This window comes from Marmota marmota, unplaced genomic scaffold (genome assembly GCF_001458135.2).
Source record: "Marmota marmota marmota unplaced genomic scaffold, marMar, whole genome shotgun sequence".
In the NCBI taxonomy this organism is placed as follows: Eukaryota; Metazoa; Chordata; class Mammalia; order Rodentia; family Sciuridae; genus Marmota; species Marmota marmota.
The window spans coordinates 28,233,384-28,259,914 of record NW_026000082.1 but is presented as its reverse complement, the minus strand read 5'-3'; the positions used below and the strand labels follow the sequence as shown (position 1 = coordinate 28,259,914).

The 26,531-nt window shown below is 32.7% G+C and overlaps 1 protein-coding gene across 7 annotated transcripts in view; it reads left to right on the top strand.

Moving 5' to 3' along the window:
* Zmym4 (zinc finger MYM-type containing 4) overlaps positions 1-26,531 on the top strand; it is a 101,854-nt gene that overhangs the window by 19,510 nt on the left and 55,813 nt on the right. For 2 of the 7 annotated variants that reach the window (XM_048815773.1, XM_048815770.1), the window contains exons 1-4: positions 10,513-10,532; positions 22,852-23,376; positions 25,036-25,097; positions 25,449-25,619. The exons of 1 other annotated variant lie outside the window; for it this stretch is intronic. In XM_048815773.1, coding sequence (XP_048671730.1) covers positions 22,863-23,376; positions 25,036-25,097; positions 25,449-25,619 — 747 coding nt within the window. In that variant the 5' untranslated portion in view covers positions 10,513-10,532; positions 22,852-22,862. Of the gene's footprint in view, positions 1-10,511; positions 10,533-19,980; positions 20,008-22,851; positions 23,377-25,035; positions 25,098-25,448; positions 25,620-26,531 lie in introns of those variants that run through there. 4 more of the 7 variants (XR_007352104.1, XM_048815771.1, XM_015485283.2 and 1 more) reach the window with 4 other exon arrangements.

The following is a 26,531-nucleotide window of genomic DNA, read 5'->3' as shown; positions in this document are numbered from 1 at the left end:
ATGCTAGGCAAGCATTCTACCACTGAGCCACAACCCCAGTCCAAGGCTCAACATTTTATGGGTATGAAGAGAAGGTGTGGTTGCCCATCTTGTTCATTTTTCAGGAGAATGTGTGCTGTGGGTTTTTTGTAAGATTGGTAATAGAGAAAGTGACTGATAACTGTGAATTATTCATGTTCCCCCATCTGTTAATAGTTTATGCTAAGTGTGAAAGAAGTTCAGATAGTATAGAGATTATTTAACGTATTCACGTAGCTGTTTTCTTAAAGACTTTTCATTAAATGACTCTGGGATAACCAACTGGTCATCCAGCAATAGTTAATTTTGTTTGTTTTTCAGTACTGGAGATTGTTTTTCAATCACTGAGCTACATCCTTTTTATTTTTTGAGATAGTCTCACTGAGTTGCTGAGGCAACTTTTTGCCCTCCTGCCTCAGCCTCCCTAGTTGCTGGGATTGCAGGTGTGCCCAGCTTAGCAATGTTTAATTTTCTAAAGATAGAGCAAGTTTATTGAATATAATAAACTTGACAACTTCAAAGGAAAAGTAAAAGCATTATTGATTTGTTGTGGAAGATGTTGTTTGGATGAAAAAAATCTATTTTGATTACTTGCAGTGAGTACTAGTTTGTGGAAAAACCTTACACGTATTATTCTTTAAAATGATATTTATTATTTTCGGATATTAAGCTTAACTATATAATAGAAACATGATAGAAATTTATTTCTCATAATCAAGAAGCCTCGATTATAATATGGGTTTGTAGTTTTCAGGAATCCGGGGCCTTCAGCTTTCTGTATCACAACCTTAGTGCATGGCTTCCATTTTCGAGATATCTTGGTGTTCTAAGATGCATGATGTTCCCTGGGGAGGAAGGCAAAAAAAAAAAAAAAAAAAAAAAGCACACTTCTTTTTTTTAAAAAATTTTTTATTTTTTAATATTTATTTTTTAGTTTTCGGCGGACACAACATCTTTGTTTGTATGTGGTGCTGAGGATCGAACCCGGGCCGCACGCACGCCAGGCGAGCGCGCTACCGCTTGAGCCACATCCCCAGCCCAAAAGCACACTTCTTAACGCAATTAGGACTTTTTTTTAAATGGAAATTCTACCTGTGTGATTGGGTGTACATTTCATTGCCCAATCTAGCTTCAAAGAAAGCTGGAAATTATAGTCCTGTAGCTGAGTCTGTGCCAAAAATAAAATTGAGGATCTCTTAGTAAGGAAGAGAAGGAGAATTGTTATTAGTGGGCATTATCTGTCTTAGTAACCATTTGGATGAAGATAATATGGCTGTCTTCATTTACTAAGGAAAAAAACTAAGGTTTAGAGATACCATTTAGCTTTTAATTGGAGTCAGGATTTGAATGCAAGTTTACATAACTCTAAAGCCCCTCCTTTTAAATTTTTCATTATCTATTTCTGAATTGCCCTGTAATTCATTGGAGTCACAGTTTTTTGAGAATAACAATTATTTGATAGAAATAAAGGTATTTGTAAAGTAGCTTTTGAAGCATATTAAGGATATTAACTATGATTGAGGATTTTGTTGTTGCTTATGGGGGTCTGAATTATATCTGCCTTATCAGTATGGTTCAATTTAAGAAAATTGATACAATTTTAAAAAAGTAAAATGTAAGAAAACAATAAAAAGAACCAATAATTGAAGTTTTTCCCTTTTAACCAGAACTGTTTACATATTTTTGTTTACATAGTTTATTGTTGAGTATTTGAATTCTTCCAACATTATGAAAGACTATTAACCTTATAAAAATGTTGAAAAGAAACCTAAAGTTTCTTTAGGGATGTAACTTGAGAATTGATAGAGCTTTAACTGAAAAACACCTCACAGTTCTCTACAATTTTTAATTAATTAAATAAAAACAAAGGTTCTTCTTGAATTGAGCATATTGACCAGTAACCAGTGTAAAGATGGACTAAACTAATTTTTATTTTATTTCTGTATTTTTGTGAACAAATTACAGCTATGTTTCAGTATTGTTATCAATAATACTGAATAGTGTCAGGGAAACTGAAGACATAAGTTGTATGTGGAATTTAGTTCAGGTTGGTCAGTAAGATTAGAGGGTGATAAAAGCATATTGTAAAGGTTTTGAATGTAAGACGATTCTGACCTGTTTCTCCAATGGAAGATGAAGAAATAGAATGTGACCATTTAGAACACATGTACACAGAAACATATGGATGAAGTAGTCTAATGTCTATTGATTATTTATTAACTTAATAGTGTGTATACTTAAAACTTATTTATGTTGAATTATTTAGAAAATACACTTGGTCCTCCGTATTCATGGGTTCTGTATCTTTGGATTCAGTAAAGCTCAGATAAAAAATATTTGGGAAAAAATTGCATGTGTACTGAACTTGTAGTGTTTTTCCTTGTCATTTCCCCTAAACAATAGGCATAACAACTATTTACATCATCTTAGATATGATAAGTAATCTGGACAACTTAAAGTATACAAGAGGATTTGCCTAGTTTACTTGCAAATACTATGCCATTTTGTCATATAAGACACTTGAACACCTGAACACCTTGAGAGTTTTGTTGTTTGTTTGTTTTTTGGTACCAGGGATTGAACTCAGGGGCACTTGACCACTGAGCCACATCCCCAGCCATTTTATATTTTATTTAGAGACAGGGTCTCACTGAGTTGCTTAGCACCTCACCATTGAGACTGGCTTTGAACCCAGCCACTAGGATTACAGGTGTGTGCCACCATATCCAGTACCTGTAGATTTTTTTTAATCTATGAGGGGTCCTGGAACAAATTCTTCATGGATACTGAGAGATGACTTTACTGGTTTTCTTCCAGTTATTTTGTGAAAGTTAATTATTTAACTATGTAATGTGTGTTTTAGAAATTTGACATTTTAATCTTAAGTGTTGGTCTTAAAGTCAGTTGACATAGTTTTCCAGGATTTTCTAAATTGTGTAAGATAGAACATATCTTGAATTTTCATTCTAATTACTACATGCAGTTTAAACCACCTGAAATTTGATGTCAAATATTAACCATTTTATTATGCTCAAAGACTAGGTGGCTCAGGTATTTAGAAAGGGATCACTCCCCATCCCAAAACAATGCTTGGGTCTTGACAGATGATTTGGAGGCTGGGGGTGACTACAGTAGCCTGGAATAACCTGGAAGTATAGTCTGGAAGTTTATTGACTTATGTCTGGTGCATGGGCTAGGAGGACTCAAAGTATGGAACAATGACTTGAGCACCGGAAAATAGTCTGAGCTTGCTTTCCTCATATGTAGTCTGACTTTTTTTAATGGTGGCTTGGGGATCCCACACAAATTAGTAATTCAGTGAGTAAGGCAGAAGTTGGATCATCTTTTTTAGTAGAACTTCTGAAGTCTCAAAATATCACTTCTACCACATTCCATTGGCTACAGGCAAGTCATAGGCTTGCCCAGGTTCAGAAGAAGTTGCAGAGTCTTCATCTTTATAGGAGGTGGTCTAGGTCACATTTTGGAAAGCACATGGGGTGTGACGTAACGTGGCCATTTTTATGAAATTACAATGTGCTGTCACAGCATGGAATTCTGCAATTGAATATTGCATTCTAAACCATAAAGTAGGTTTTAAAAAATTTATGCTAGGGGGCTGGGGATATAGCTCAGTTGGTACAGGGCTTGCCTCGCATGCACAAAGCCCTGGATTTAATCCCAAGCATTGCCTACCGCCCCCCCCCCCCAAAAAAAAAAAAATCATACTGTATATCTGTAAATGAATTTCCACAGCATTAGTCACTTCCTGTAATACATACTCACAAATTGCATGAATCTGTTCATGTATGATTTTTTTTTTTTTTGGCATTTCTGCTGGTTTGTTCTTTCCATGTCATCAACCCTATCCCTTTTCACAATTCACTTCAACAACTTTGTAGGTAGCCTTCCAAGTTCTTATCAATGCTCATAAAATTATTAGCCATAAATATACATAGATAAACATACATAAGAGTTTTGAGTAATATTTTGTTTAGTAAAAGTGGGATCATATTAATAAATGGGATTGATTCAAGCTAAAACGCTTCTTCTCAGCAAAAGCACAATCAGTGAGGTGAATAGAGAGCGTATATCTTGGGATCAAATTTTTATGCCTTGCACATCAGATAGAGCACTAATCTCTAGGATATATAAAGAACTCAAAAATCTAAATACCAAAAAAACCCAAATAACCGAATCAATAAATGGGCCAAGGCACTTCTCAGAAGGTGATATACAATCAATCAACAAATACATGAAAAAATGTTCAGCATTTCTAGCATTCAGAGAAATGCAAATCAAAACTTCTCTAAGATTTCATCTCACTCCTGTCAGAATGGCAGTTATTGAGAATACAGACAACAATAAGTGTTGGCGAGGATGTGGGGAAAAGACACCCTCATAAACTGCTGGTGGGACTGCAAAATGGTGCAGCTTATATGGAGAGCATTATTGAAATTCCTTGGAAATACTGGGAATGGAACCACATTTTGACCCAGCTATCCTATTCCTCGGTTTATAACCAAAGGACTTAAAAACAGCATACTACAGGGACACAGCTAATCAATGTTTATTGCAGCACAATTCACAATAGCTAAACTTTGGAACTAACCTAGATGCCCTTCAGTAGATGAATTGATGAAGAAACTGTGGTATATATACACAATGGAATATTACTCAGCATTAAAAGAGAATAAAATTATGGCATTTGCAGGCAAATGGATAGAGTTGGAGAATATAATGCTAAGTGAAGTTAGTTAATCCCAAAAAACCAAATGCCAAATGTTTTCTCTGTTATAAGGAGGCTGATTTATAGTGTAGTTGGGAAGGGGAGCAAAGGAGTATTAGTCAAACTCTAGATAGAGCAAAGGGCTTGGGGTGGGGGAGGGAGAAAACATGGAGCAGAAAAGATGGTGGAATGAGATGGACATCATTATCCTAAGTACATGTATGAAGACACAATGGTGTAAATATACTTTGTATACAACCAGAGATATGAAAAAATGTGCTCAATATGTGTAATATGCATTCTTCTGTCATATATAACAAATTAGAATTAAAAACAATTTTAAAAAGTGGAATCATATACATACTCAGTTTTACTTTTCTCTTCCAAAAGTACTTCATGATACCTTTCCATCACAATTGGAATAGCTGTAACTCTTAAATTATATAATATTTTAATTTAAGTCCACAATAAGTCTTTTTCTGCCTTTGTTTTTAAGGCATTTACATTGTTTTAGTGTTTTTTTTTTCTCTTTTGCCATGAAAAAAATGATGCATTTAGAATCCTTTAATATATGTCCTTATTTATTTGCGATTTTTGTATTTGTGCATAGATTCTGAAGAGTGGAGATTATGGGATAAAGGAAATACCTAATTTTAATAGGTATTGGTGGACTGCTTTTAATCTTTAAACCTAACATTTTAGCCAGCAGTATATAAGAATACTTTGTCCCACTCATTAGTATATATTATACCTCTTTGTAGTATTTGGCAGTCCAGTAGATGTACGACATCTGAGTTAACATTAATTTGCATGTTCTTCAGTCTTATTGAATCAATATGTTTAACATTTGAACTTGTCTCTATTGTCTAGCCATAAATATTTGTTGAATATCTTTTGCTTGTTTTTCTACTTTTTTTTCATGCCAGGTTGCAATCTCGTTTCATATTATAATAATTGTTAAGGTGAGTCATAGCATATTAAAGTAAATATTTTAAAGAAAATTTGGGTATACGCTTAAAAAGATAGACAATCACTGTATACCTTCAGTGTTTTTAACTTTTGAAATGCATAACTTAAGGCTCTTGAAAATGGAGGCTGGTGTCCTGATTTCTCTTGTTTAACTGTCTTTTTTGTTATCTTTTGTTAAGTAAGTATTTTAATATTTAAAAATTTCAGCAATTTGAAAAATAACATCTGGATTTGTAGTCTTGGTTGAGGAAGTTTTTCTTATCCCTTGATTATATGGTGTCCTAGAATTTCTTAGAATTTTTAGAAATCTATTTTTATAAATTATTAAATAAGCACAAAAATATAATGAGAGATTAAAACGAAATCATCGGCTTCACTACCTAACTTAAAAAAAGTATATTTTTGGGCTGGGGTTATGGCTCAGCGGTAGAGCACTCGCCTCTCGTGTATGAGACCGTGGGTTCGATCCTCAGCACCACATAAAAATAAACAAAATAAAGATAAAAAAATGAGGCTTTAAAAAAAAAGTATATTTTCATACTTTTGATGCCAGTTCTCCAGTCCCATATAAATAGCCAGATCTTCAGAAAGTAATCACTATTCTAAACTTTATTTCCTTACTTTTCAAAATTGTTTCACCATATTATATAATATCTTCATTTTACTTGCTTTTGAGCTTTGGATTGTTTTGAATCATAGTGTATATGTTACCCTTGCTTTTTTTCCATTTTATATTCCTGAGATTTGGCTGTATTGATGTTTGTAGTTTATTCATTTGTCACTGACATATGATAATTCATTATGTAAAAATGTCACATTTATTTATCTGTTTATTTAAAATTATGTTAAAAACATAACAAAATTTATCACCCCAAACCATCATAAGCATGAAATTCAGTAGTGGTTAACTGTATTCACATTGTTCAAGATGAACCCTTGCATCTTATTATTGTTCACTGAAACTCTGTGTTCAGTGAACAATAAATCCCTATTACTCCCTCTTCCCAGCTCCTGACAACTACAATTTTCTTTTTTTTTTTTTTTAAATTTTTTATTGTTGGCTGTTCAAAACATTACATAGTTCTTGATATATCATATTTCACACTTTGATTCAAGTGGGTTATGAGCTCCCATTTTTACCCCATATACAGATTGCAGAATCACATCAGTTACACATCCATTGATTTACATATTGCCATACTACTGTCTGTTGTGTTCTGCTGCCTTTCCTATCCTCTATACAATTTTCTTTTTGTTATTAAGAGTTTCACTTCTTTAGCTACTTCCTATAAGTAGAATCATACAATATTTGTCTTTTCTTGTTGAAATATTAACTTAGGATAATGTTCTTAAGTTTTATCTTTGTTGAAATATTTGTCAGAATTTCTTATTTTTTAAGGCTGAATAATATTATGTGATATGCACATATCACGTTTTATTTATTCATCTATTCTTTGATGGGCATTTGAGATGTTTCTACTTCTTTGCTGTAGTGAATAACATTGCAGCAAAAAATGGGTATGCAGATATCTCTTTGGGATGTTGACTTCATGGTTTTTTTTTTTTTTTTTTTTTTTGGGCTGTTTGTTTTTGTTTTTCAAACTCAGAAGTGGGATTACTGGATCACATATAATTCATTTTTAATTTTTTAAGAAACTACCTCACATTTTTCTACACTGGTTAGAAGAATTCACATTCCTACCAGTGTTGCAGAAGGGTTTTAATTTTTGTACATCATCAATACTTGTTATTTTGTTTTTGATAGTGTCTATCTTAATGAGTATGAAATGGTGTCTCATTGTAGTTTTGATTTGCATTTCTTTAATGATTGGTAATGTTGAGCATCTTTTCATATGCTTGTTGATCATCTTTGAAGAAATGTCTCTTAAAGTTATTGGCTATTTTAAAATCAGATTGGTTTTGTTTTTGATGAGTTGTAAGAGTTCTGTATAAATATTTCCCTTTATCAGATATATGATTTGCAGATATCTTTTCTTATTCTGTTGGCTATTTTCTCACTTTATTGATTGTTTCCTTTGATATAAAGTTTTCAAGTTAAATGTAGCCCATTGGTAGAGCACTTGCCTTGCATGTGTGAGGCATTGGGTTTAATGCTCATTACCACATAAAAAATAAATACAATAAAGGTTATTGTGTCCATCTTCAACTAAAAAAAATATTTTTAAAAAATGTTGCCCATTTGTCTTATTTTTGCTTTAGTTGCTTGTGCTTTTGGTGCTATATCCAAGAAATTGTTGCCAAATCCAGTATCTGGAAGCTTTTCCTCTGTTTTCTTTTAGGAATTTTATATTTTAAGCCTTATACTTAAAAAATATATTACAATTTTAAATTATATTATTTTGTCTGTAGATTTCTTGAAGCTTCAAGTTTTTCTATTATAATCGTTTCTTCTGTGAACATTTATATGTATTTTTCCTGATAACAAAAAAGTACCTTGTATGAAATTCAGTGTAAGATGTATTTCTTATGGTGGGTCTCTCTCTAAAAAAATTTCGAATCTGTAAATCTAGGGCAGGGACTGGCAAACTTTTTCTATGAAGGATCAGATAATAAACATTTAGACTTCATAGGTCATATAGTCTCTGTTAGAGCAATTAGCTATGCCTCTGTAGTACAAACATAGCCATAAACAGTGCATGAATGAATTAAATTAATTCATTTTCATCAAAGCTTTATGGACACTAAAATATGAATTTAGTGTAACTTTTGTATCAGGAAATGTACTTCTTTTGATTTTTTTTTTTTAAGGCATTTGAAAGATGTGAAAATAAATCTTTCCTAATAAGGAATCCCCAAAGAACAGGTGGTTCTTGAATTTTGTGTACGCATAATTTACCTCCCAGAGTTGTAGAGCTTATTTGAGAAGGTGATTGCATAAATATAAGGTGTGTAAATTCCCACATTTCTAGTAATGCAAAACTCTATTCCTACAACACTCAATTTATCAGACCTTCAAACTTTGTCAGTATGGAAAATGCATCGTGGAATTAGTTTTGTGTTAAATTTGCATTTCCCTGATTAATAATTATTATTAGTAATAATTAAATATTTAGTTGAACATTTAAAATTGTTTATTGGCCAGAATTGATTTCTCTTGTGAAATGACTGCTCAGTTAAATATATTGCTCACTTGCAATTGGGTCTTTTCCTTATTGAATTGTAGGAGATTTCTAAATATTCTGAAAAGTTAACTTACTAGTTACAGATGGTGCAGATAATGCTCAATTTGTGTCTTGTCTTTGTAGAGTCTTTGCATATGCAGAACTTGATTAAATTTAATATAATTGAGTGAAGATAAATGTATTAGTCTTTTCCTTTGGTTTACATTTTTTCCCATCATTTTATTTTAGAAAATCTTGCCTGGTCTGAGATCAGAAACATGAATAGTTTTATATATATATATATATTTTTAACCAATGCTTGTTCGTTTTACCTGTTGCATGTAGCTGTTGAATCACCCTAGATTAATTTTTTATAAAGAACTGCTTGGGGAACTAATTTTATCTTGTATCAGAAGGTTAATGAATTATCTTATCACCATTTATTAAATACTGCCTCCTTTTCTTAGTAATAAGGCTAAATATTTGTGAGGCTCCCCCCCCCCCCATGCTTTCTCAGTTAATGTTCCAGGGGACTGATTATTTATTCATGTGCCAGTACCATGTTGTTTTAATTGATTTAGCTATATAATAAATCTTGGTAATCTGATAGGACATATCCCTGAAAATTGTTCCTCAGGATATTGCCTGTTCTTGACTATTCATGTTAGAAATATCTTGCTAGCTTTTTTTTTTTTTTGGATATTGGGGATTTTAACCTAGGAGCACTTAACCGTAGCTCTTTTTATTTTGAGACAGGGTCTCACTAAGGTGCTTAAAGGGTCCTTGGTAAGTTGCTGAGGCTGGCCTTGAACTTGGGGATCCTCCCTCCACAGCCTCCCAAGTCAAGCAGCATGGACCATGCCCAGCTCTTGTTAACTTCTTAACAAAACCACATAATGAAAACTTAACTTGGAATTTAATAGGAATGTCATGTTTGATGATATTGAGTCTTCCTCTCCATGAACTTGTTATTGCTTTGTTTTTCTGCTTTAACATTTTTTTAGTAAAAATTTATAATTCTAGAAAAGATATTATAACACCTCTTTAATTCATATTTTAGCTTTTAAGCCTCATTTCATTTGGATGTTGGGTATGATAGGGGTTTAGTTTTTTTTAGATGGGTAGCCTGTTGTTCTAACACATAATTCTCCTCATCTAAATAGTTCCATCTTTTTAACATTGAACTGAATTGATACCTCTGAGATATATTAATGTTTTATTTATGTTGGGATCTATATTTGGGATTTCTGTTATGTTCTATTAATATATTTATTGCTATGTCAGTACCATATTTATTTTGTTGGATATTTGTTTTAAGTAGTCCCTTTCTTCCCCAAAACTGGGCATTGAACCCAGGGCCTCACACATACTGGTCAAGTACTCTACCACTGAGGTACCTGCCATTCCCTTTGAAATTTCATTTTGAGACAGGGTCTCTCTGTGTTACCCAGACTGGACTTGAACTTGTGATCCTCTTGCCTCAGTGTCCTGAGTTGCTGGGAATAGAGATGTGGGCGAGTATGCCCTAAAAAGTTTTTTATTACTATATTTTAATTGAATATTTGGTATAGACATCTGTCTGCTGAGGCAAGTCAGTGTGTGTTTGATTTTTTTGCCTTTTTTTTTTTTAAGACTTATCTTGCTATTTTGGTTAGGCTTGAACCTCTGGACTCAAATGATCCTCCTTCTTCAGCCAAGTAAGTAGCTGGGATTCCAGGTCCATATCATAGAACTCAGGATTTTTTTGTTCATTTGTTTTATTTTATTTTTTAAGCTTTTTATTAAGGCACTAAATTTTAACATAATTTTAAACAATACAAAAATATTATTGGAGGGATTTGGGATATAGCTCTGAGTGGTAAAATGCTTGCTCAGCATGGATGAGGCCCTGGGTTTGATCCTTAGCACTGGTGGGGGGGGGGGGACAAAGTTGGAATTCTAATTTACAAAAGCATACATTTATCTATTACTTTGGGAAATAAACAGAATTTTTATTTCATATTGTATTATGGGCCACATCTTATTATACAGATCTTGTTTTATGTCATTCATTAAAATTTTGATTGTTTTCAAGTAATAAATACTTTATACTTATGTCGTTTTGCAAAATATCTTTATTTTATTTATTCATTTATTATTTTTATGTAGTTCTGAGAACGGGACCCAATGCCTCACACGTACTAGGCAAGCGCTCTGCCACTGAGCTAGAACTCCAGCCCTCTCCTTATGTCATTTATACCAAAGTATTTTGTTACCTTTGAAAATGGAGTATTTTTCTAATTTCCAGTTTCCTACTGCTGGAATAGCCTAAAAATTTTATACAATTCTCCTGTTAAATCTTTTTAAAAAAAAATTTCCTTAATTGTAGATGGACTCAATATTTTTATTTATTTATCTATTTATTTATTTTTATGTGGTGCTGAGGATTGAACCCAGTGCCTCACACATGTGAGGCAAGCACTCTACCACTGAGCCACAATCCCAGCCCGCCCCTGTTAAATCTTGTTGCTTTTAAAATAAACTTGAGTCTGTAATGATCTAGACAAAAACCATATTATTGAATAGATTTTTTTTTTACCCCCAGTGGTTGCTCACATATAATTTCATTGGTTTTGCTAAAACTTGTAGGATTTCCTGAAGTAATAATCAAGGTAATAGTTACTTTTGACTGATTTCCTGATTTCACTTAAAGTAGTTATTGCGTTTTGTCATTTGGGGTTAATTTTTGTTGGTTTCTGTCCAGTAGGCTTAAGCTTTATTACATTAAAAAATATTGTCATTTTATCCTGAGAAATTGCTGAAGAATATTACTATTCCCATGTTGTTGGCTTCCATTTGCTAATGTTTTCTTTTTCTTGGGTTATGTATATTGAACCAGGGCTTTGCTCATGCTAGGCAGATTCTCTACCACTCAGCCATATTTCTATCCCTGATTTTGCTAATATTTTCTTAAGGATTTTCCTGTCAAAATTTTTGTTAATATTGGGATTATAGCTTCATTAATTTTTTAAAAAGAATTCACCAGTGAAACCAACTGGGCCTGGAGATTTCTTGAGGTGAAGGTTTTTTTAAATTATGCATTCAGTTTGAATTGAGGTAATGTTAGTCACATTTAATGTTTAATCTTGTATCTGTTTTGATAAGTTTTCATGGAATTTATCCATTTGATTAGGTTGTCTCTGTCTTTTGAATTACAGCTATTTTAGTGGGATTGGGTGGGGTTGGATAGTGACATCTCATTGTTGTAAATTGCACTTCCTTGATAAATAGGACTGTTGAACATCTTTTCATTTTGTTTATTGGCCTTTCCTAAATGCTAGTTTATGAAGCCTGTGTTCAAATTTTTGTCCATTTTGAAATTTGTTGTTCATCTTTTTGTTTCTTAGATGTAAAGTTTATTTATATACTTTGGATGTCTGTCAATATAGATAGATTTATAGCTAGAAATAGATGGGTATATTTCTGTATCTTTCTCCATCTACATCCGTCTCATCTGAGATTTGCCTTTTCATTATCTTAATAGTATCCTTTGTAAAGCACAAGTATTTAGTATTGATGAAGCCATATGTTATTAAAATTTTATAGTGTGTGCCCTTTGTGTGTTAATAAATATGTCCTAAAATCATGAAGATTTTTTAACTTTTTTCCCTAGAAACCTTAAATTTTATATTTGGATCAGTAATCCATTTTGAGTTAGTTTTAGTATGTAGTATAATGCAAGAGTCAAAATAAATATTTTGCATTTGAATATCCAGTATGGTTCCATTTATTAAAGGGATTTTTTTTTACCTTTATTGATTGATTAATTGATTTTTTTTTTTAAGAGAGAGAGAGAGAGAGAGAGAGAATTTTAATATTTATTTTTTAGTTTTCGGTGGACACAACATCTTTGTTTGTATGTGGTGCTGAGGATCGAACCCGGGCCGCATGCATGCCAGGCGAGCGCGCTACCACTTGAGCCACATTCCCAGCCCAAAATTTGTAACTGAACTTTTTTTTTTTTTTTTCGGTGGTACTGGGCATTGAACCCTCCAGGGCCTTGTGCCTGTGAGGCAGGCACTCTACCAACTGAGCTATATCCCCAACCCGGATTTTTGTTTTTTCAAATTGCTTTATCTACATACTTTTGTTGCATATTAGTTGGCCTAATACATTTGAGTCCATTTCTGGACTCTTTTCCATGAATCTCTATGGAACTTAAGTTTTCATTTTGAAATAATTTCATACTTACAAAGTTAGTGTATGTCATCCAACTCTGTTTTTTTTTTTTTTTNNNTTTTTTTTTTTTTTTTTTTTTAACATGGGTGTTGGGGTGTGTGTGTGTGTATGTGGGGGGGTGATGCAGTTAATTTGCTTTGAATTAGTTTGATCTTTTGGGAACTTGGTTTTTTAAACTTCTGAGAACAGCTCTAGAATTGATTTCATTGTAGAAGTTAAGTTAGTTTAGCCCTGTTTTTAGTGTGCAACATTTTAGAGATCCCTGTTGATTATCCTGGGTGTTTGACAAGCTTTCTTTCCCCCCTCCTCCTCTCCCTGTCTTTATTTTTCTGAATAGTGTTTAGGCTTATAGCAAAATTGAGTTGAAATTATAAGGAATTGCTGTACCTTTCCTACCTCCCTTACCGTAGAGCCTTTCCCAACCATGGATATCCCAAACTGTAGTTAAGTTTTTATTACAATTGACAAGTTTACAATGACACATTATTGTCACCCACAATTCATAATTTACATTAGGGTTCCCTCTTGGTGTTCATCATTCTATGGCAAATGTATCATGGTGATAATATACAGAATAGTTTCACTGTTTTAGAAATTATCTATGTTCTATCTGTTCATCTTTCTCTTCCCTCTAACCTTTGTAAACGACTAGTCTTGGACATAATACCTTTTTATTTATTTATATATTTATTTATTTATTTGGTGCTGAGGATCGAACCAGTCTTTTTACTTTCTCTACCCTTATGCCTTTTCAGATTGGCCTTCTTCATTTAGTACTATATACTGTAGATTGTCTTAGTTGATAATCGTTTTTTTTTTAAGCAGACAATAATCCGTTATCTAGATTTATCAGTGTATTTAGTGACAAAATCTCATCACTCAAGGTTAATCTGAATTTAAAAGTATCCACATCCTTGTGGGAACACCAGTTATTTTTCATCTTATATCTCTCTGATAGTTGTTCTGTATTCATCCTTACAGAATTTTACCTAATTTTAGTGTAGCTTAATGTCTGTCTTTTCTGAGTATTTGTCTCTTCCCTGGTAATTTGTTCAGCAAATACCAGCTGCTGCTACCGCTTTCTCAAACTCTATCTTGTGTTTTCAGATTATTGAGCCTGGAGTGTTCTTGAGTTTTCCCTCTCTGTACCAGGGTTTTCTAAGTTCCCTGGCTAAATGCCAAGGTGAACATAGGGCTCACTTAATTTGCTTCCATTTTCTCAGCCCTTTCTGTCTTATGTTCCTTATTTGTACTCTGAAAAGAGATGTTACATACATTTTGCCTTGTTTTTAGTTATTTATAGCAGGAGAATTATTCTGCAAATAGTATCTGTACCTTGGCTGGGAGTGGAGTGTTTCACAGTTACTATTTTGTAGCTTGTGTCTCATTTACAATCTCTGTTCTTTTGAATTTAATTCAGGTACAGTTCTATAAGAATTGTCCCTAAGTAGTTTTGGAACCAAAGGATAAACTGTATTTCTTGACTGTGGCCCGAATATGGTTTCTCTCCTCTTCTTCTTCCTTTTCCCCCTCCTCTTCTTGCTCTTTAAATATTTGTTTCTTCATCTATTTATTTAGTGAGTCGTGCTAGGTATTGAACCCAGAGCCTCATGGATTTTCATGAACCTTTGAAAATGTAAAAGAATTCCTTACTTAGAGATCATTTAAAAAAAAAAAAAAAAAAAAGCCCTTAGTCAGGGACTGTAGTTCACCAGTCCTTACAATAGATAAAAGTTATTCAAAGAGAATTTTTTTTTAATTAAAAAATTTTACTGTTGAAGATAGCGTGAGCTAGTAGAAGTGGTGTGTCTTGTGTTTAATGGTTTCATGAGAGTAATAGAATTATGTTGTCATAAACTTACTGGTGTCATCTAGGGGGAAAAAAGTACAGGTTACTCTGTCTCTGCTGTTTAAAGGCTCTAAAAAAAGTATTTAAACATAGCTTTTTTATGGATTATGAAGTTTCAGATTAGACATTAGATTCAGGACTTGGACCGATCTTTGCTTATCTAAACAGAGATAGATACCAGGTAAATCGTGGGTGCCAGGAAAGGAAAGAAGATAAAAATAAAATTCCTAACTATGTTACAGAAATTTTTGAATTAGGAGGAAGGATAGCTCCAAAAATTAGAGCACAGTTGTAGCTGTCTCCTCTTACCTCTGTGGTATTATGTTTCTGCAACTATTGACATAAATAAACTTTTGCTTTTGTTTATTTTTGTTTAAGTATTTTATTCTGCTTATGAAAGTAATATGCTTTTCAAAATACTGGGATATTAAAATATATATAAAAGTTTTGGAGCCAGGTATGGTGGTGTGCGCTTGCAATCCCAGTGGCTCAGGAGGCTGAGGCAAGAGGATTGAGAGTACAAAGCCAGCTTAAGCAACTTAGTGAGGCACCTAGCAAATCAGTGAGACCCTGTCTCTAGAGAAAATATTAAAAAAGGACTGCAGATGTAGCTTAGTGGTTAAGCATCCCTGGGTTCAATCCCTGGTAGCCTAAAAATGTTTGGGGGCAGTAAGAGACCCTGGGCTCAATTCCTATCTCTGCAAAAAACAAAACAAGAAAACCTCAGAAGAAAAAAAAAATTTTACTCCATAAAATATGTGATTTTTTAAAAAATTTTTTTAGAGAGAATTTTTAAGAAATACTTATTTATTTATTTTTTAGTTTTCGGTGGACACAACATCTTTATTTTATTTTTATGCGGGTGCTGGGGGGGATCGAACCCAGCACCCTGCGCCTGCCAGGCGAGCGCGTTACTGCTTGAGCCACATCCCCAGCCCAAATATGTGATATTTTATTGTAGTGATATGCTTCAGCTTTAATAGGCCATTAACAATTTTTAGGTACATGCTGAATGTTTGGATCATTTTATAGATACCTCTGATCTTCTTTATCATTATAAATATCAGTGATCATTCAAAAAAGTAAAATCTGTTGTCTGCATCTGTCCTTTGAAAAACACATGGTTATTTTATATTTTTATAACGTACTTTATAATTTTTAGCTTATCTACTTTGTACAAGTAGACTTTAATTGGTAAGATCAAACTCATATCAGAAATATTTCAAGTGTCAACATCTGTTAATCATCTTTTATTTATTATGCTATAAAATCAGAATTGATCTAAATATTCCACTGATGTCAGCTTTAAATTTTGTTTTTTTGAAACCTGTTAGGAATATATTTTACATTGAGACTATATATGCTTGTGCACATGTGTACATGTGTTCACAAATGTTTCTTGTAGCTTTGCTTATTATAATTCTATATGGTAAGCTTGTGCTTTCTGGTCGTTCATTTAAAAGAAAATTCTGGCTGTGGTCCACTAATATGTTGATACCTGCAGTTTGAAAGCAGATTGAAACATATTCAATATCTTGTCCTATTTTCGTGAAAAATTTTCTCTTGGTCACTGGCCTATTGATAAATAAAAGTCTTTTTTTTTCAAGCATTTAGTAGTTTCCCAAACAAAATTCATCATGCTTACTAAGAGTCAGTTTTGTTTGTTCCCAAATTTGTTTATTAATATTTGTCATATAATTAAATATTTCAACTATGTCCTTTTTTACCCAACTAAAATCGTCCTTTGAAAAGTGAGCTGTTGTTTCTGTGAATAATTTGAATGCTTTCGAAACACTAGGTGAATCAGTAAACATAAGAATGTGTGAGTGACTCTATGATTCTAATTTAAAGAAATTCAATTGCAGTTATAAAGATGATTTGTTATTATTTATGCAAGAAATCCCATTATCAAAGTTTTGACTGATCACCACATGATTTGCAAATGTGCTTCTGTATGTCTTAAATAAAAATAAGCATTTTAGGCATTTTATGCTTTATGTTTAATGATTTCTGGCTTTATATAAATATTATAAGCTGTTGAACTACATTTGTGATCTTACAGTTTAAAGAGATTTTTATTTAGGGAATTGTTATGTAAGTAGCAATAAAAATCAAATTATCTCAGATATTTCTGTGTCAAAATGCTGATTTAAACTTTTACTTAGAACTTACTGATTACTTCATTTTTATGTTTATTGTTTGTTTTTGCATTCCTAGTAGTTGTAGGGATCCATATTTCCACCATTCTTTGTTTCTTTATATAGCAGAGAAAAGTAGCAACCCCAGAAATTTTCTTAAACATTTTTTTTTAGTTGTAAATGGACATGATATCTTTGTTGTATTTATTTTTTTATGTGGTGCTGAGAATCGAACCATGTGAGGCAAGCGCTCATCCACTGAACTACAACCCCAGCTTGCAGCCTCAGAAAATTGATGGAGAAGCATGGTTTCTGAAGTTGGAATTGTAATTGATGTTACTTTGTGATAATTACACTTCAAACAAAACAGGAGGAATTAAGTGCTTTATAAATGAAATGTAATTGGTAATTGGATCCCTTTGTTGGTAGTATCTTACAATGAAGTGATTTTTAGATATAGTATAGAAATGTTAGTAAACCATTAATGCAAGGATTAAGCATAAGAACAAGGAGTAATAAAAATTACCTTTTTTGGCATCATGAAATTTGCTTATTAGCAAACAAATATTCTACTTAAGTTGGTTAAAATAACGTTACAAATTTCCCCCCAGATTTACCAATAAACCTATATTTTACCCATTTTACTGATCATCAACTTTATTTATTGCCCGAAGACTCTTCTCCTGAATACATTAATTACTCCTTGTTTAATGAATCATTCCCAAGATGTTAAAATTACAAAGATGTAATTTTTCTTCATTTAAATTTTTTCTCACAAAAGAAAACAAAAAATGTAAGTTAAAAAACCTATTTATTCCAGATTTTAGTTTAGTTTCAGCTTATTTTCTTTAATTCAGAGCAAAATTTCTTTGAAGAGTCATCTGTACTTAATGTGTTGTCAAGTTATCTCCTCTCAGTCTTTCTGAAGATAATAATCTGCCCTCAGAGGCTTGTTCACTTATTTTCCCACTGATACAGTTCTTGTTAAGATAAAAGTTCATTTAAACTTTGCAAATATTAGTAATACATTTTCAGTTTTCATTTTATTAGTCATGTTAGCATTTATTATAGCTAGTAATTCCCTTTTTTTCTTCCTACCTTCTGGCTAGTCTCTCCCATTCTTCAATCCCATCCCCTATTGGGGATTGAGCTCAGGGCTTGGTGCTTGCAGAGCAGACACTTTACCACTACATTTCCAACCCTGGCTGTTCTTTTGGTGTCTTTTTATGAACCTTTATTCCTATTAGATTTCTGAATGTTGAAATGTCTCATGACTCTTGGCTGTTTCCCATTTCTAGTAAGTAAACTAACTAGGTGATCTTATCTAGTCAGGTGAATTTTAAGTACTATCTCTACATTGCATTCCTAATTGTTTTTCCTCATTACTTGGCAGAAGTCTCATCTTTAACTACAGACTAATATATCCAAATGCTGTATTTCATTTTTTTTAATTATTTTTTTTTTGTCACCGGGGATTGAACTCAGGGGAGCTTTACCTCTCAATTTTATCCCCAGTCCCCACTTAAGTTTTAATTAAATTTAATTAAAAAGTTGGCCAGGCTGGCCTTCAATTTTCAGTCTTCCTGCCTCAGATTTCTGAGCTGCTAGAATTACAGACTTTCACTGTTCTCCAACGGCTTTCTTATATTTCCATTTGAAGATTTAATAAAGATATCAAAATGAACAGTCCTACAACCAAAGTATTCATGTTATTCTTTTTGATTTGATACTCTAGTGTTCCTGTTTGAAGAAATGGAACCTTGTTATGTTATCCTTGACTTCTTTTATTCCCAGCATCTTATACCAGGAAATGTATCTACCTTTAAAGTGTATCCAAACCTGAGATCTTTATGCTATTACCAACTTGGCCCTACTCACCAGTTTTTCCTTGGATTATTGCAATAGCTTCCTAACCAGTATTCCATCTTTCATTTTCCACTTCCTTATAATATTCAACACTCTTCTGGTATACAGAATCCATATGTAAAACACAAGATCCTTATAAAACATAAATAAAACATGTCTTCAGGAATTTTAAATGACTTCTCTTCTCATTTAAATACTTTGCAATTTTTCTGTTATCTACAAATTTCTCATAGGTCTCTTCTTTCTCTGTCCATTTTGAGCACTTTTGGTCATTCAATTCTAGTAAAATGTACTTGTTTTTCCAGAAATATGCCAAGCATCATATAGAGTATGAGAGAGGAAGAGATTCTACTTTCTCCTTTCTTCCCCCTTAAACCTTATGTGGGCTTTTTGGCTAGATCCAGGAACCAGATTAACATAAGGCTGATTAACAACAACAAAAAACAATAAAAAAACCAAGTTTTAATAATTTTACATGTACATGGGACTTTCACAAGAAACTTAAGTCCAAATGACCAACACAAGATGCTACTCTTTACACACAGAACAATAAATTTGTGTGTGGGGGTGGGGGGTGGGGAGGGGGAAGACAGAACAATGGATACCTGCTATGTGAACATGGTAGCTCATTGCATTATTAATATACATTTCTTTTATTGACCCTTGGTATTTCCCTTCTTTGAAATGTTTGTTCAGATTCTTTGCTTTTATTTGTGTATTTGGTTACGTGTTTCTTTATTGGACTCTGAGTCTCTTCTTTTTCTCTTAGAGATTACCCTTTATGATATACTGCACTGAAATCTTTTTAGCCAGTTTATCCTTCTATCTTTTAAATTTGATTTTTTTCTTCTATAGGAATTTTTGTAGTCACATTTGATCTTTTATTTTTTTTTCAATAAACTGGTATTTTAATTTCATTTTATCATTACAAAAACTTGCTCAGTTTTATGACTTAAAAATAATTCTTTCATGTTTTCTTTAAAAAAATGTTAACATCTAAACTAGGTACATATGGAAGTTATTTTGGTGTGAGTTAGGCATGTATTTTTTTCCAGGTGACTATCTATTTCCTGATACCATATCTTGAATTTAAATGTAGAGGTAAGGAGAATTGCTTGCAGTATTGCTTTTTAGTATTGATATCTCATCTATAGTAGAACTTAAACTGCGGATCTTCTAAAATGCATTTCATTCATGAAATTGTTACAGAGCATATGCCATGTGGCCTGCTAGTAAGGATAAACCGTTGTAGAGAAAAGGCTTAACACTGAACTTTAGGTGCTTACAGTTTGGTAGATGTGTGTGGCCACTCTGGTTATTTGTATTTTCTTCCTAATCTTCTCTTATTATGAGAATTTTCAAATAAATGGAAAAATTAAAATAATAATAATATCTATAGTATTGTTTCTGCTGTTCTCTCCTGCCTTGCTTCTTCTATATGGGATACTGTGAGAAAGTAAGTTGCAGTCATGATCATGACTCATCATGTAAGTTCTTTAGTACACATGTCCTTTTAAGATTTTAGCGTCTGTTTTACCATTTGTTCTCTGAATTTATTATTATTTTAGAAAGTAGAAAAGTGATTTTTTTTGGCCCATTATTTTCTCTTCATTTATTAGCAATCATTCTTCTGATATATTAAACCAAAAATGCTTTTTTAATAGAATGCTTTTATCTCTCCTGATAGCATTATGAACTTGAAAGTTTTATTTACCTATTATCACACTGTTTTCAAGTTTTCCATTTTACTGTTTTTCTAGCTCTGAGGAACAGAAATCATTACCATCTTTTTATCCTTGGTACCTAGCACAGTGTTTACCGTAGATTATGTGCTGAATGAGTTAGTCAGTTCCTTAAGCCAGGGGAACTATTGAAGGATCTCAGGGGAGAGAATAATATGGAATGATTAATGTTTTAGATAATTCTGGTGTCTCTACGAGAGGATAACTTGAGGAAAACTTCTCATTTGAGTACATCCACACAACTGGGATCCTAATTAGAATAAGATATATTCCATGTTTGTACAAATATATCAAAGTAGATTTTACTGTCATGTAACTAAAAAGAACAAATAAAAAATAAAGAACAAATAAAAAAATAAATAAATCTATCATTTGGACTTTATTACAAATACCTAAAGTAAAAAGGGGAATATATTGAATCATCGAGTCCAAGGAATTGTTGAGGAATGGTCCTATCACCTGAAGTTGTATCTGGGTTTCAGGAACAGATAAAAACAGGGATGCCAATGTTGTAATATTTTCATTCTTCGTTTCACTGTTTTTATTAGTTCTAGTTTGCCTATTTGTGGACCAATTAAATGTGTTCTGGGCCCAGGGTTTGTAAGAATATAATTATTTCCTAAATGTTTATGTGGACTGAATTAGTGCACTGTCAAAGATACTGCAGTAGTACAGGAAGAAATTTGAAGTACTAGAACTAGGTGCTGAATGTCTGAGAGAGATTAACTAATAGAGTTGACAGAAGTTGCCAGGGGAGAGGGAGATTGGAACAATTCTCATATCTTGAACAGTTGCTGGTTTAGCAAAGTCATTAATCAAGTGAGGGAAATACAAGAAGTGTTAGCTTGGATTAGGTACATGATGAGTTTGAATTTACAGTTTTTAAGTTGGAATTCCTTAGGGACTTACATACAAAGGAGCTAATTGAATATAGATATCTAATTAGAAAGTCAGTAGCAAAAGGCTATGCAGGTGAATAAAATATTTTAATCTTAGTGTATGGAATAAGAAACTGGAATTCTGGAGAAAACCTAATATTGAAGACATGAACAGGAAAAGGAATATAAAACAAGTTAATAGGGCAGTTAGAAAGGTGAGAAGAAATTCATTGTTAAAGAAACCAAAGGAATTTTATTCAGTAGGGACATACCACTTAAGGTTTGAAAATAATCAGTTGGACTTGACTCTAATATTGTTAGTGAGAATAATTTCAGCGGAAAGTTGGGAGCTGATTATATCAAGCTCAAAGGACTGATGATTGGGAGGTGAAGTAGAAATGAACTAATGTAGACTTTTTTCTATAAATTCATGTAGGAAAGATAATTGAGGACAGTATAGGGTTGGGGGTCTTCTTTTTTTAAAAAAATTTTGGAATGGGAGAGATTTTAGCATATAGTTATAAAGAGTAAACTCTTTTTTTTACTCTTAGGATGGTTAAATTTTATTTTCATGTTTAAATATTTTCTTTTGTAAATATTAACTGTGTTAAGTCTGAATTAGTGTTAACACAGAGAAAATGGAAGGGCTGGGGACATAGCTCAGTTGGTAGAGTGCTTGCCTCACATGCACAAAGCTGTGAGTTCAATCCCCAGGACCACAAGAAAAAAAGACTGGAAGNCCCACACACACCGAAAAAAAGAAAGAAAGTAAGTTGAACTCTTTGGACCAGAAATCTGGGTTCTATAATAGTGAGTATTCTGGGTAGCTGAATCCAGAATTGTAAAATTAAAGTTAGCACTTCATATTCCTTTCTCTGTTTCAGTCACTATGTCAGTAAGTCCTTTATTTATCACTAATTCTCACCATAAATTAATCTTCAAGGTGAGTATTATGCTGTTTTATCTATAGACTCTGAGTTAACTTTTTAGGATCACAGATTTTTCAGGATTATACTATGATTACAACCCAGATAAGTCTGATTCTGTAGTTGGTCCTCTTTTCTTTATGTCACGTGGTCTTCCTTTCTAACCAAAGTAGTTTTTCAAGTTTTGGTTCTCTATTTCTTTTAACTGTTGGATGAGGGTAATCATGTCCGTCACACCTATATCCAGTGTTAAATGAATACTATGGTTATATTATCTATTTTGTTTGAAAAGAAAAAAAAATATATATATATATATGTTTGGCTAAATACCAGACAGACCTTATAATTGTGGTCATTTTTAGCACTATCATTTGTCTAAACAGTATTTTACTTTTTAAGGTGGTGGTATCATGGATACAGAAATGTCTGAAGATATAGACCACAACTTAACTCCTACCCTTGACAGCATGTCTTATGGAATGCCGAATCAAACAGGATCTGAAAATTCATTGCTGGATGAAGATGATTATTTTTTGAACTCTGGGGATCTTGCAGGAATTCCAGTCGTTAGTAGTGACAATGAGGATGAACAGGATTTTAGTTCAAAGGACAATCTTGTTTCTTCAATCCATACTGATGATAGCTTGGAAGTAGAGAGAAGAGTCACACAGCATGAATCAGACAATGAAAATGAAATACAAATTCAGAATAAATTAAAAAAAGACTTTCCTAAACAGTTTGATCAGGTTTCTGTCTTTAAATCAATACGGAAAGATTTTAGTCTAGTAAGAGAAAACAGCAAAGAGACATTTTCTGGAAAGGAGAAAAATAGAGACCTAACTTATCATGAACGTGAAAAACGATTGGATAAACCCCATAAAGATTTGGATTCAAGGTTGAAAAGCAGTTTTTTTGATAAAGCAGGTAATAATTGTTGGAATAGCACCATGAACACAGTAACAAAGTATTGATAATAATATAGCTTTTATTACTTTCAATGTTAAGTAAATATGAACAGTTAAATTCATTGTAAGCTTGTCATTTTTCTTTTATCCTTGTTCTTTGCAGAGTGACTGAATTTATCCCAGTAACTTTTGGTAATGATATAAATGATTGAAAAATAGCTCTAAATCTCATTTCTCCTTCCCTTTGCTTGCAATATTTTGATGAGAAGACAAGATACTTGAATCACCTGTTCATTTTCTTTGATTGAGCATTGGAACCTGAAGTTGGATTTAACTTCTTTGTGCTGTAAGCACTCATTCAAACTGCTGTCCCACCAATTAGTATAGAAAGATTAAAAAAAAAAAAAAAATCAATTTTATGTTGGAGAAGTTTCTCGAGGCTCCTTTTGAGTCTCTTTGCCCAGTGTACCAAATGTTAGCTCCAGTTCCATTCTTGAATATACTATATATTTTCTTCTATACCTTTCTTGCTGTTCCATTTGCCTGCATGTCATTTTCTATCTTGTACATGTGCCTATAAAAGTATTTGAATGGTGCCTAACTTATAAACCTTTTCTACTCTATAGTTATTCCTAACTGCTCTATATCAAGAATGAATTGTTTTCTTACCTGTATTTTCACAGCATTTTGTTTCAGCCTCATTTATAGTACTTATCAAACAATATTATAGTTCTCTTTTTGTTGTTATTGTTGTTTTTGCTTTACCTACTAGTGTAGGAGTTTTTTGAGAGCTGCATTTTATTGTATTCATCTTTGTATTCTTGGAGCATGTGCAGTGAAAAATGTAATCCTTCCACAATGTTAAACTGATGCAAAGGAAAGCAAGTGCATTATGCCAATCATTATATTTCTGTTGACAATGCTAGTTAATATATAGTAGAAAGAACAAAGTTATATTGTTTATAAGGACAACTATTATGTACAAGGTTCTGTAAGGATATATGGTGTTACTGATTTATGTAATTCAGTATATAATTTCAGTATCCCTGTAGAGGATAATGAAAATTGTGGGAGTCCTTTTTCTGAAGGAACATAATGTCTAGGAGTAGTAGAAGGGAAAAAACATGAAATAGCTGACTAGTTGAATAGCATAAGATTTAATTTATAATTAAAGGCAATATTAGAAGAGTCTATCATAAGGCAATATAAGATTTGTTTCAAATAGCTGAAACACTCTGTTTTAAGGATTCTTAGGAGAGAGATAATTTTTAACTTAGTGAATAGGGAGTGTTTTATAGAGGAGAGGTGAATTTTGAACTAAGCATAATCTGGAAAATTATAAATATTAGGATAGACAGAGGAGACTTTGGAGTAGAATTAGCAGAAATGAGTTGCAGAACAAACACAAGTATTATTTTCAGAGCACAGTGAATAAAGTAGCCACTTTATGTTGCAGCAAGGAAAAGGTATGAAGTAATGCTAAAAGGTAGGTGAGGCTAGGTTGTAAATAATTTTGAGTGAAACTTCCTTTTGGGTGTTCTTTGGGGACCCAGTTCACTCTATTGAGCATATCTGTTAGAAAAGAGAGGCGATTATCAAATGATAGCTTTTGGGGTCATTTTTAATAAGATTTGTTATTCATATACATGTATTTGTTTGTTTGTTTTTCTTTCAATAGCTAATCAAGTTGAAGAAACATTACATACCCATTTACCACAAACCCCAGAAACAAACTTTAGGGTAAGTTTTCAGTGTGTATGTAGATTGCTGTTAACTGTGGCAAGTGTCAAACTTTTCTGTATGTCACTTTCTACTCTAACTATATGTGTCAGGTAGAACACTGATGTTTTTTTTTTATTTACTTTATTATTTGGGTAAGGACATATTTGGAGACATTCTAAGAAGCCTCAGCTCTTAGGTTCTTTATTTATATTTGATATTTAGACCTATAGCACATTTACTTTTAGGTATAGGGAGCCTGATGAATGTCCACAGTTCTTCATTTCCAATAAGCTTTTCTTTGGGTGTTAAACCTGAAGAGGAATAATTTTTAAATTTGAATATTTATTAATCCTTTATATTGTGTTTTAGGATTCCAGCTACCCATTTGCCAATAAAGAATCCATTGGTTCGGAACTGGGGAATTCCTTTGCATCAAATATTAGAATTAAAGAAGAACCTTTGGATGATGAGTATGACAAAGCAATGGCACCACAGCAGGGACTACTAGACAAAATTAAAGATGAACCTGAAAATGCTCAAGTAAACATTTCACCTTTTTGTTTTCCCCCCTTCTTTTTGTTCCACACATTGAATTATTCATTTGAGAGAGGAAGTGTTTAAGAAGTGAAGTTGTTTGTTGACAAGGTGAAAGGAGACTGTTAAAGGAGGTTGAGGTGATTCAAATTGTCTTGCAAGGCATTAACAAGAGTTAAATGAAAAATTTCCCAAGTAGTAATTAAGGCTTTTAATTATCTTTGTTAATACCACTGTGATTTTTGTAAAGCATTTCAGTGCAGGATTAGGGAAACAGTGAGTCTTTAAGGATTTGAGATTGATAGAGTAGATATTGATGAAGGCTTATGGTAGATTATGGGTTTGTGGTGTGATTGCATACAGAATAGTAATTCTTTGCAGTTACTGCTAATGAAGTACAGGTTAGATATGGATTTATTGTCTTTCAGGTTGGGGTTAATGAGCAGAGTATCTTTGGAAGGGTTAATTGAGCAAAGAACCAGTTTATTGGAGTAATGGGTAGAAAGTAAAGGAAGCTTTGGTGAATGATACATGTTTCCAAGTTTGAGATTTTGAGTACTGAGGGTAAGCATGGAGCTTTGCTATTTTAAGTTGCTGTGGAGGTAAAAGTCATAGGTGTCCTGTAACTGTGAAGTTCTGAAGTCAACTAAGATATCCAGTTCATGACTTTCAGCAGTTGGAATGGTAGAAGTAAGTTATATCAGATGCCATCATCATTTTTAAATATAGGAAGGGGTCTAAGGGATGAATATACAGTAGTAACAATTATTTGAAGGTGTCTATTTTGTACAGATGACATGAATTCAGAGGATAAGAAGTGAACATAGCATGACTTAGCTATTTTTCTGAAATTATATTTGATCTGGGAAAAGTTTTAGTTTTTATTTTTTGGTTCTGTGGATTGAACCCAGGGGCACC